The sequence below is a fragment of the Antrostomus carolinensis genome, unplaced genomic scaffold (genome assembly GCF_000700745.2).
Source record: "Antrostomus carolinensis isolate BGI_N321 unplaced genomic scaffold, ASM70074v2 scaffold28847, whole genome shotgun sequence".
NCBI lineage: Eukaryota > Metazoa > Chordata > Aves > Caprimulgiformes > Caprimulgidae > Antrostomus > Antrostomus carolinensis.
In genome coordinates, this window is record NW_010325761.1 from 1,964 (window position 1) to 12,072 (window position 10,109).

At 37.4% G+C, this 10,109-nt stretch overlaps 1 protein-coding gene across 1 annotated transcript; it reads right to left on the reverse strand.

The window, feature by feature from the left end:
• Positions 1 to 467: 467 nt before the first annotated feature.
• On the reverse strand, positions 468 to 8,059 carry LOC104519345 (semaphorin-4E; the record flags this gene model as incomplete). Its single annotated transcript, XM_029085809.1, has 13 exons — positions 468 to 1,045; positions 2,115 to 2,167; positions 2,367 to 2,533; positions 2,955 to 3,070; positions 3,533 to 3,755; positions 4,108 to 4,264; positions 5,655 to 5,830; positions 6,159 to 6,310; positions 6,667 to 6,777; positions 6,953 to 7,052; positions 7,230 to 7,328; positions 7,526 to 7,585; positions 7,914 to 8,059. Coding segments are annotated over 13 exons (2,138 nt in total), but the record flags the coding sequence as incomplete, so codon positions are not given.
• Between the last annotated feature and the right edge of the window lie 2,050 nt (positions 8,060 to 10,109).

Consider the following 10,109-nt stretch of genomic DNA (forward strand, 5'->3'; position numbering starts at 1 on the left):
GTTGCTATTTGTAGATTAAACAGAATGTCTGAAGGTGAAAGCACTAAGTGCTGAGTATCATTAGCTTCTGAAATATTAATTGATGTAATTGGGCAACCCCAACATTACAAAAAAGTGGATCAGCGTCAATTTTTGAAAGAAATTTATTTTTACGGTTCTATCATGTCAAAAAGCTGCCCAAACAAAGGAATTCTGCTTTTAAAACTAGTAACACATCTATGCAATACACAATGCAGCTTGTCATCTTCCATTGAGAGCTTCTGACTCCGACCCAAATTTACATTCCACATTCCTCAACAGGAAACATCATGTTGTTTAACCAAACAGCTCTGTGAGCTGCACACTCCCAGAGCGCTCTGTGAAACTTGGACTGCTACGCATTCCCGCTGCGCTCCTTGAGGAAAGCTCCCAAGCATCGGTTCGTTAACACAAGACACGTTCGTTTGCGTGGCTGAACTCTTCCTTACGCTGCCTGATCCCTCTGTGGCCAGTGCTGGACTTCCCAAGGCAGATGTACCAGTGGGTTTAGAGCTGGTTTCTTTGCTCCTCCAAGGCAGAGATAAATGACCCTTGTAGAAGTTCCAACCCAACAAGAAAAAGAAAAGGAGAGCAAACCCAGCCCCTAAGAATTTTAAACCACGCTTCTCTCTGTGGCTGTCTATTGATTTCTGTTTTGTTGTCTCGTTCAGTAAGGGTGATATCGAAGATTGAAAGCCCTCAGCTGCTGTTTCATTATGCTCATTTGCTGTGGCAATGACATCTGCTTCTTCTGTCTCTTCTTGGGCGTAGAGGGCATAGCGGGCCACAGTGATAAGGAATTCCTTCCCTTTGGATGTCTCCACTGAGAGACAATCATAGAATCCAGCCGCATCCATTGTCACATTGAATATTGCTATTCCTCCATCATAAAGGAGATATTTAGAGTCCTCGGCCTGAAGTCTGCTCCCATTAAACATCCACACTACGCTTGCCAGGTTCGACAGAGGAACACATTTAAGATGAACATTGTTTCCAAGGGTAAAGGGACATTTTCTCACACTATTTTCTGAAATTGTGAAGATAATGTTTCTTTCAGTAAGAATACTGGGGATTTAGTTGAACTTACAAAAAACAAATATATAGTCAAATAAATATAAAATTGAATTCACCAGTCTGCCAATGGGTAATGAACAGGTAAGGGGTAAAGACAAAGAAATCCCGTTACTAACAGGTCTGACTCTCTCCCAGTGACATCTTGCTGGCCTTATTCCCACTGATGTGTAAGAGAATGAATATGGGACTAGAAGTTTAAGACTTCCAGATTTTAATCTGATTTTGCCTCACCTATATACACAGCCACGCATAAATAAATTCACCTTTGTACGCCTCAACTTCTATATTGGTTAATGGCATCTCTTCACAGAAATGCTTTGATGTCTGCACAATGCTGATAGCAGCTATGGAAAAGTTCCCCAACTGTCCCACTGATTGCCTTATTATCATTTGTCGTGAAGTCGAAAATACACAAGACTAAAGACAACCCTGACATTAAAGAGGCACAAGTGGAGGTAAGAGATACATCTAGTGTCACTGAAAAAAGCAATTATCTCGCAGCTCATTACGAAGTCACTGCATAATAATACCAGATCACACACACCTGCAACTCTAAAAGTAATTAATTTCCCAATCCCACTAAAAATAATAAAAATCATTTGAAATGGCTGAGAGCAAATAGCCTTCTTTTCAAGTGTACTCATGAATAGGATGTCATGGATCTGCAGAACAGCACTAAAGCAGTGACAGATTTAATGTAACAGCTGATGTGTCGTGTGATTTCTGCAAAGTGGGTGTGGGAGGGACACCAGCAACTTCAAACGGGTCACATTTATGTTTCCCTCAAGAGTAAGAGTTTCAGTCTGAACTGAAGCATTCTGACACTCGATTGAGAGGGTGAAGAGCATTAGGCAGTACCAGCTCAGTGTAGTTTCTTTTTGGTCTTAGTTCAAAAATAATAATCAACATTATTTTAATTCTGTGGTTTTCTATAATGCAAGAATTCCAGTGAGCACAAACTGAATAAGCATTTCGATCACATGATTTTAAAATATTCTTTCTTAAAACAAACATTCACATACCTACACTAAGGCAGCTGGAAGCATCCCCATATTTCACACTTTGAATTAAATGCCTGGAAAAAAAAGAAAAAAAAAGAAAAGAAAAGAAAAAAAAAACCAAACCAACCAGATGAAAACACAGACAAGCAGTGTTCCAGCTTGTGTCATTGCACTTCTAGGAATCATCCTAGTTTTGTGTTACAGACACGAAGAGTGCACTGATAAAATGATCTCACATCAGGTGTGCAGCCGAAGCAACAGCTTTTTACTTACTCCGTAGGATGGGTTTGATTTGCCAGAAGGACACATTCATTGGCGGACTGAGCCCAGGCGCAGTAGGGATCCCTCGCCAAGACGCAGTCCAAGCAGTACTTGTATCGGTGGCACCCAGAAACAGGCAGCTGCACCACTTGAGATAGGGACCCTGCATAGAGCATTCCCTAGAAACGCAGGAGGGAGTTCTTTTACAACAGGGAGAGAGATTTTAAACTGTTCTTTTCTAATATGGATTGTAAAATTTTCTGGTATTTATTAAAAACATCAGTAAACTATAAATCTTGTAAGAATAGATGGTGATAGGAGAAAAAACCCCCTGGCTTTCCACAGCGTGTAAAATGACCAAGTTCCTTCCCTCATTTTTAAACGAACATAAAAGCTTCTTTCAGTTCTATTTTGACACAGACAAATTATTCTTCTACAGAAAAACGATGTTTCCTGCTTTTGTTATTAACGAATACGATAGAAGCAGAATTATGAAACATTCACAGGCTATTGAAAAGCCAGAAGAACAAGCCAGAAGAGCAAGGCCTGAGGCAAGCTGTTACAGCAGTCCCTTTCCATATGTAGGGACAGAAGCTCTACCTTTTCAGAAGACAGCTGGAGAGATTGTACAGGCTCAGGAGACACAAACAGCTGTTGCTCTTCCACAATGAACATTTCCCCATCACAACTGAAAGCTTTATGCAAATATCCATCATCTACGTAAAATGAAATGTATTTCTAAAGATAAACTTGTTTAAACAGAGCATAACATTTTAGCCTGATAATTCATGTTGAAATTAGAGATTTAGAGGACATTCCTGGGCAGAGGGAATTTTTTAAATTCTTCAAAGTAATTCTTATTTTTTCTTTCAGTAAGACAGAAGCAATGATATTTTTCAGGGGAAAAGAAGACCTCAAACAATCCCTGAATTTGCAAATATTATTATGTCAAGCCTCCTTTGATATGGAAACTTTCTAAAGAGAGCTTTTTAATGTCCAACAAGCCAAACACATTTAATCTAACTGGGATGAAAATATTAAACTAGCAAGACAGCTTCCAAATGCAAAACTTCAAACAGAACTGCTGAATATTTCTACTTTAAACTCTCAGAAAAAAAAATTCTGGAACAAAATACATAAAAATGTAGAGTATCTTTTCCTCAAATAAAAGCACTTACCTGTTCCTAGAAACATAACATCGTATGTTTGTTTATCTAGGCCAGTGACTCTGTCTACCACAATCCGGGTATAGTTGGAACCTCTCTTCAGGAGCACCGGTCTGTTACCAATTGGATTTACAGAATTATCCATTAGAGGGTGATCTCTAACAAACTGCAAAACTTTGTCAGGCAAGTCAGAGGATGTGTTATACCCAACACTCCGGGCAAAATTATCAATGCACTAGGAACAAAACATAATGAACATGATTACAATGGCTTTTACATTTCACCAAGGTATATTTAAAAAGGTGTATTTCCTTGTAAACATTCAGTTATTCCTACTGATCTTCAAAAGATAAAAATCATTCTTTTCCTCACACTTTAGGAACTAATAATCCCACATCTCTTGTGGAGCAGAACTGTAAGCAAGGCAGCTTTTCTAGGAACCTTCGTATGATGGAATGAGAAAGCAAACATCTCTGCTGATTATAAACACTGTATTTATATTGGTAAAACATAAGCTAATGATTTGCTACCAAAAAAAGATCATCCAAAGGTTGTTCTTTAATTAGAACAAGTAAATTCATATTTACAGCACCAGGACGTGGAACTGGCACGTCTCCCCTGTACACCATCCACTTAACAGGGGAATGTTCGACAGTAACTGGTCCTTTGTAGCTTCCTTTGGAGAAGACTTCCCGAATCGTTTTCATGCTGTATGCACAAACAGCTGATATGTCTAATCTTCCCCTTAGAAAAACAAAACAAAAACCACAAAACAACACACAAAATAAAAGCAAGTTTTATTGGCTTTTCTATAGAAAGAAGTACTGTAAAATAACCCAATCTCCACAGTGCCCACTGCTGGATCTTTTCCAGGCTTAGTCAAAAGAGATCTAACACTAAAAATACTTCTCTGTTGTAGTTTTCATGATTAATTAAGAAGAGAATAAAACAAAGACATTCATAAAAGATGGTATTAAATATGCTTTTGTTCAAAATCAAGTAACTGCCCTCGAATAAATTGAAACTACTTGGAGAATGAGGGCCTTTTGACAACCTTTCTTGTAAACAGACAGATAAACCCAAGTAAGAAAATCAACGTTTTTACAGGACTCTCCTCCCTTTGGCTCCACACTCTGCCACAGACCATTAATTCTTCTTCTGATCCCTTTAACTCACCTTACTGAAAAGCACGATACTTCTCCTCTTTGCCTCCAACTATAACACTTTTCAAAATGACAATTGAAAATTTAGGTAGTCTTTTGGGAGTGCCTGGATCAGACACTGATGCAATTTCAGTTCTACCCCAGTGAATACCAAGTCTAAGTCTCTTTGCCATACCCAAAGGAATAAATGTTCTACAAATTGGTATCTCAGGACACATTGAACCCAACCTGCCATAACTATAAATAAAACTCACATAAGCTCCAGTTGGTATAAAACTGACAGGTAAATAGGTGGCAGCAGGTTAAGTTGGACAGTGCTGCTTTCTGGTAATTTTATAAAACATGAGAATTACCTGCTCATGGCTACTTTGTCACCGGTATTTTTTGACATGTAAATTTTATACATTTTATCTTGTTTCTCCACATTAGTCAGAGCATTAAAAAAAAAAAGCTAGTTAACCCTAAAACTTCTAGGGTATTTGGAGTTCTGTTTTCATTTTCACAGAACATTACATCAGACAAGCAGGCCATGACAGATACTTCTTCTGGAACAGAAGAAAAATTCTGCACCTTGAAATGTCAGCTATTTCCTTTAGTGCAAGAAAGACTAGAAGAATCCAGAGCTTTGTGTATGTCATTATGTAATCTGATATGTAATTAGTTTTAATTGCCCCACCATCCAACTACAGAAAACATAACTCTAAAAACTTGGCTTAGGAGAAGCTTTTGGTTAGTCTTTAATTGAAGGCTTTGGCCCAGAAACTAAAAACATTGTGTTTCAGATGATGCTGTTTGATCAGCTGGATCAAGCTGTAAGAAAAACAAATGTGGTCCATCAAAACATGCAGTGGAAGGAGCTGTTGCCTTCTTGTTCTGAGTTAAAGCCAAGAGGCAGTGAGAACCCTTACTCAGTTCATGCCAAAATTCAATAGCATACGTAGCAGCCCCCCCTCCCCCACCCCCAGTCTCACCATTGTTGGGAAAAAATTCCATAAAAGATGCTGTCCTGCCACTTTCTTCTCCTAAGTAAAAAGATGTCATGGACAATATTGAAATGGAAGTTTAATTCTGGAATGGAACAGGAAAGGCGGGATTTTAAAAATGACGTCCATCTTCTCTGCAATATGCGTTTTCCACCAAGATCACCCTAAATGAAGGAATAACATCAGCACTGTAGAATGTGTCCAGAAACAGATATCATTTCCACCTAATAGTGTTGCCGTGGGGAAGAATATAGTTGGCATTTCAATACAAATCTCAGTTCAAAGGCAAAGAAAAAAAAAAGGTTTAAATGTCACACACAACCTGAACAGCTGGTTCTGTGCTAGCTGGTAAAAGAGGAAGATAGTTCAGAAATAAAATGTGTATGACAGAATTTTGTTTGTTTAGCCAGTGTAGATACCATTGTTAATCACTCGACTATGAAATTTAATCTGAAATATACTAAACTAAATCTTTATTCTACAAATACTAACTCTGCAGATACGGGCAATTCTGGACACCAGAAGCTTGTCATAAAATTCAAATTCAACAGCTGTTTCGGTGAAGAACACATAAATTTTATCATCATCTCCATTTGGATTAGATTCACTTTCATGCACTATTTCCATCTTGACAAAACTTGGTTCTGAAACATACAAATACACAAAACATTTTAAGCTTATTCCAAGAAAAACATAAATGCCAGGTATTATTTCTAAATCAAGTCCAATTGAACTTTTTTGTGGACTAGTGGACAAGGAAAGGGTTGAAAAGTATTGATGAATCTATCAAACACTAAGAGAAGGAGCTGTGCTTTCATAAATGGAAAGGGGCTGGGGCTCGACACATCATTGTAGTTCGTAGTCACAAATTTCTTTTAAATTCTGTCCTTAGATCAAAAGCTCACACTGCAAAATCAATATATAACACACTACTACATTCTAGAGAGAATTCATACACCAAATAAAAGCTCAGGAGACTGAAATATATAAAAAACCTTACCATTTAGCCATGATGTTTTAAACTCTGTTCTTACAGGATTTCTCATACTGCGAAGTATTATAGGTTCTGTTCCCAAGAAATTATTTGAAGTAGCTGAATAAAATTCCCCATCTGTAAAGATTTGGAAGAAACGAAAAAGTAGAAAATACTGATTTTTAAAATGCAAAGATAGATCATAAGGAACAAATTGGGGTTGACATGCAAATATAGAATTAGGATAACAGTATCCAATCACTTAGTTTAGGTGAGGAAAACCATCTCAGGTTGCATGTCAGTCCAAACATACCTACAAAAACAGACGCATACTTTAGAGTCGGTTCAAAAGGACACTTTCCTCTGCTCTCTTCAGCTCTTCCTTGCAATCTTATGTTTGTCCCATGGATAATCTGTGGCAAACAATCATTAACATAGGATGAGAAAAATAACATTTGGTAATTACTTTTCTGGTCTTTCATACTTTTATAAAACAATTAGGCAAGTTTCTAATTTTCAACAGGAATATTTTGAGAAAGGTGTTCCAAGATCTGCCATCTTCAGTAAAAGCTGTACTCAAACATAACTACCATATGATCACAAGTTGGGTGATACGCGTTGGTTCCACAAACGTAGAGGTTGGAGTCATTTATCTTATGGAGGAAGAGGATGTAGTTCTGGCATCTCATCTAAAATAGAAAAGGAAAAGAAAATTTACAAAGGGGAGTGGATTGCATCTGAAAATATCCTGGTGTCTTAGCAGCAAGCAAACAAACACAATACATTTAAATGAACTTGCTTTTACTTAGTTTATTCAAAAGAAGCTTGATACTGTAGCCATTTTCATATCTGTTATTAACTTTGAGGGAGAAAAAGAAAATCCTACCTTGTCCTTTCCTCTACGAATACATTCCAGTTGTCTTTCCTGCGTAGCAAACCAGTATTCCTAAAAGCCAAAGATACCTCTAAGGTGGTATGCTGCAATGTTTTTTTCACAAAATTATATATTAACAAACCCCAAAATAATCCAAACTTTGAACCTACTGGGTAAATAAGCATTTTTTGATGTATCTTTGTAACATATAAGGCATAATAAATAACCTGGAGAGAGGTATTGCTTTGCTTAAAAAAAAAAAAAATCTGTGATAGTTTCAAGCCTTAAAATAGTAATACTCTTATACATTTAAAATCAGAATATTATGTTCATATTAAGAAAACCACAGGCAAAGTATTTTTTAAAAGAAGGCTTGGGGGAAAAAAAGTTTTTAATTTACCCTGCCTATTTCTTTAGAAATATTATTCAAGTCAAGAGCAAATACTGCATCTCTGCCTCCAACAAATAAGGTATTGGTTTCTTCATTCACAAGGAGAGTGGAAACATTGGATAATCCTTCTTTCATAAAAGTGTTTATACTTCCAGCTGTAAAACATAGAAGTTATTTTAAAAATATTTATCACTAGAATAAATTTTTTGTTATTTTTTTGTTATTTTTTGTTTTGTAATAAAAATTCCAGATCGAAACAAATTGTAACAGAACAAAGCTAAAAGCTTATAAACATTTCCAGATCGAAACAAATTGTAACAGAACAAAGCTAAAAGCTTATAAACATTTCCAGAACATTTTCTAAATAACACGAAAGTATTTGAATAAATGCATGGATAGTCTTTTCTCAATTTATTACAGGAAAATAAACAACACTGTTATTATTACTTATAAGCCAGAACCTCCAGCTACAACAATTATTGTTCAGGCATTCCTCACTGAGGTGCAAGTCCATTGCATTCTTTCTATGCACAATAAAAAATAAACTCCAAACACTGTGCTATGTTTCTTTCCACTTGTGAAATTACTATTTTTCACTTACTTTGGTATTTTACTGTTTTTCTGGGAATACAGTTCCCAACAGATGTGTTGGTCTCTTTTATTAATTGCAAAACAAGATAAAGGACAACAGCAGTGCTCCCCATTTTCAGAGATTTGACTAGAAATAAGTTCTTCCCAGTTTTTATTCCTTCTCATTAAATAACTGCAGGCAGCAATTTCTTCATCGTTCTTGAAAATGTCTTGTGGAAGCCGTTCAAAGTATCTGTAGTCTTCAAATATTTTCTGAAACTTGTTGAAACCTCTTACATTTTCTGTTCAGATAATTTACTTCCAGATGTCCTAAGATTAAAAGCAGTTTAAGTTCACTGTAATATTTGGTTACTTTCATTTTATAAGAGATAGGCAGCCATGCCTCTTTTACATGATTTTGTAGCTATTACCTATATTTATACTAATCAGAAGTAGCCACCACTCTGATGGCAATTCCAAGCTATTACCAGCAAACCAAGCTTTGCACCAAGTCTGTGATTCTCATTTGCAAGCTGGGATGTTTCCCATTTTCTGCAGGGTATCTAACTATTACTTCACGAATTGTAAGAACAAGTGGGAACATTTTGCAGCACCCAGATATTTTAAGCATTTAAGAAAAATCATAGCTAAACCTGCTTTATTTACAGTAATTCACCAGTTTTTATATGTTATCTAAAACTAATATATATGCATACCAAATCAACCATGTGCTATGAAAAAAGATTTTATATTTTATTAAGTTAATTAGAATCGGGTACTTTTAACCCCTGGCATTTTGGCAGTCCATCTAACTGGATGTGCCCTCCAGCCAACGCTGGAAAATTGAGCAAAATTAAAGCTAGGTATTCGTCATCTGCAGTTATAGAAACTACAAAGCCAGATTCCAAAGCTGCTTTCATAAAGGGAATCTCTGCACTTTCATCTGTAAGCAAATGCCAACAGCTGAGGAAACCGTTTGCATTAGCATAAGCCAAGGAAAACATTGTTTGGGTTAGAATACTTTTAAATTAGTACATCAGGTTGGAAACTTCAGAAAACTCTTAAATAACTTCTGTTCAGCCCTGTATTGTAACCCAGGGTGTGAGTCTGCATAGACAGATGTTGCCCATGTGCCAAGACGTTGCCTTGACCAACAGCACCTCTCTTGAAGAACATTAAATAGACTTTTTCCACAGTTTTATACTTTCCTGTGACCAGCTTTGTTCGCAGCACCTGGGACAGCTGGTCCTGGAAATAGACACCGGGTGTTTACAGCTGCCCTGTCCCATCGTATCTTTGTTTCTGTGGACAAACCTTCATTCTGACCCTGGATTCCCACAGCACATTCTGGTTTAACCTCTCCTCTGAGGGGTGTTTCTGGACTGCACATGTGGTGCAGCAGAGCAGAGCTGGCCCAGACCTGAGGGACAGGAGGTATGTCACTGCTTGTGGCCCCACGCTCCTCCAGCATCACCCCACTGAACCTCCTCACCCTCAGGGATGACTCCCCACACCTTGCTGAGCCCCTGCAGCCAAAGCCACAGCACCTGAGACCGGACACCAACCCCACTCCCCTCAAGCAATGCACCCTCAAAATGACACATCCTCAAAATGGTGCCCCCTCCCTCAGCCCAC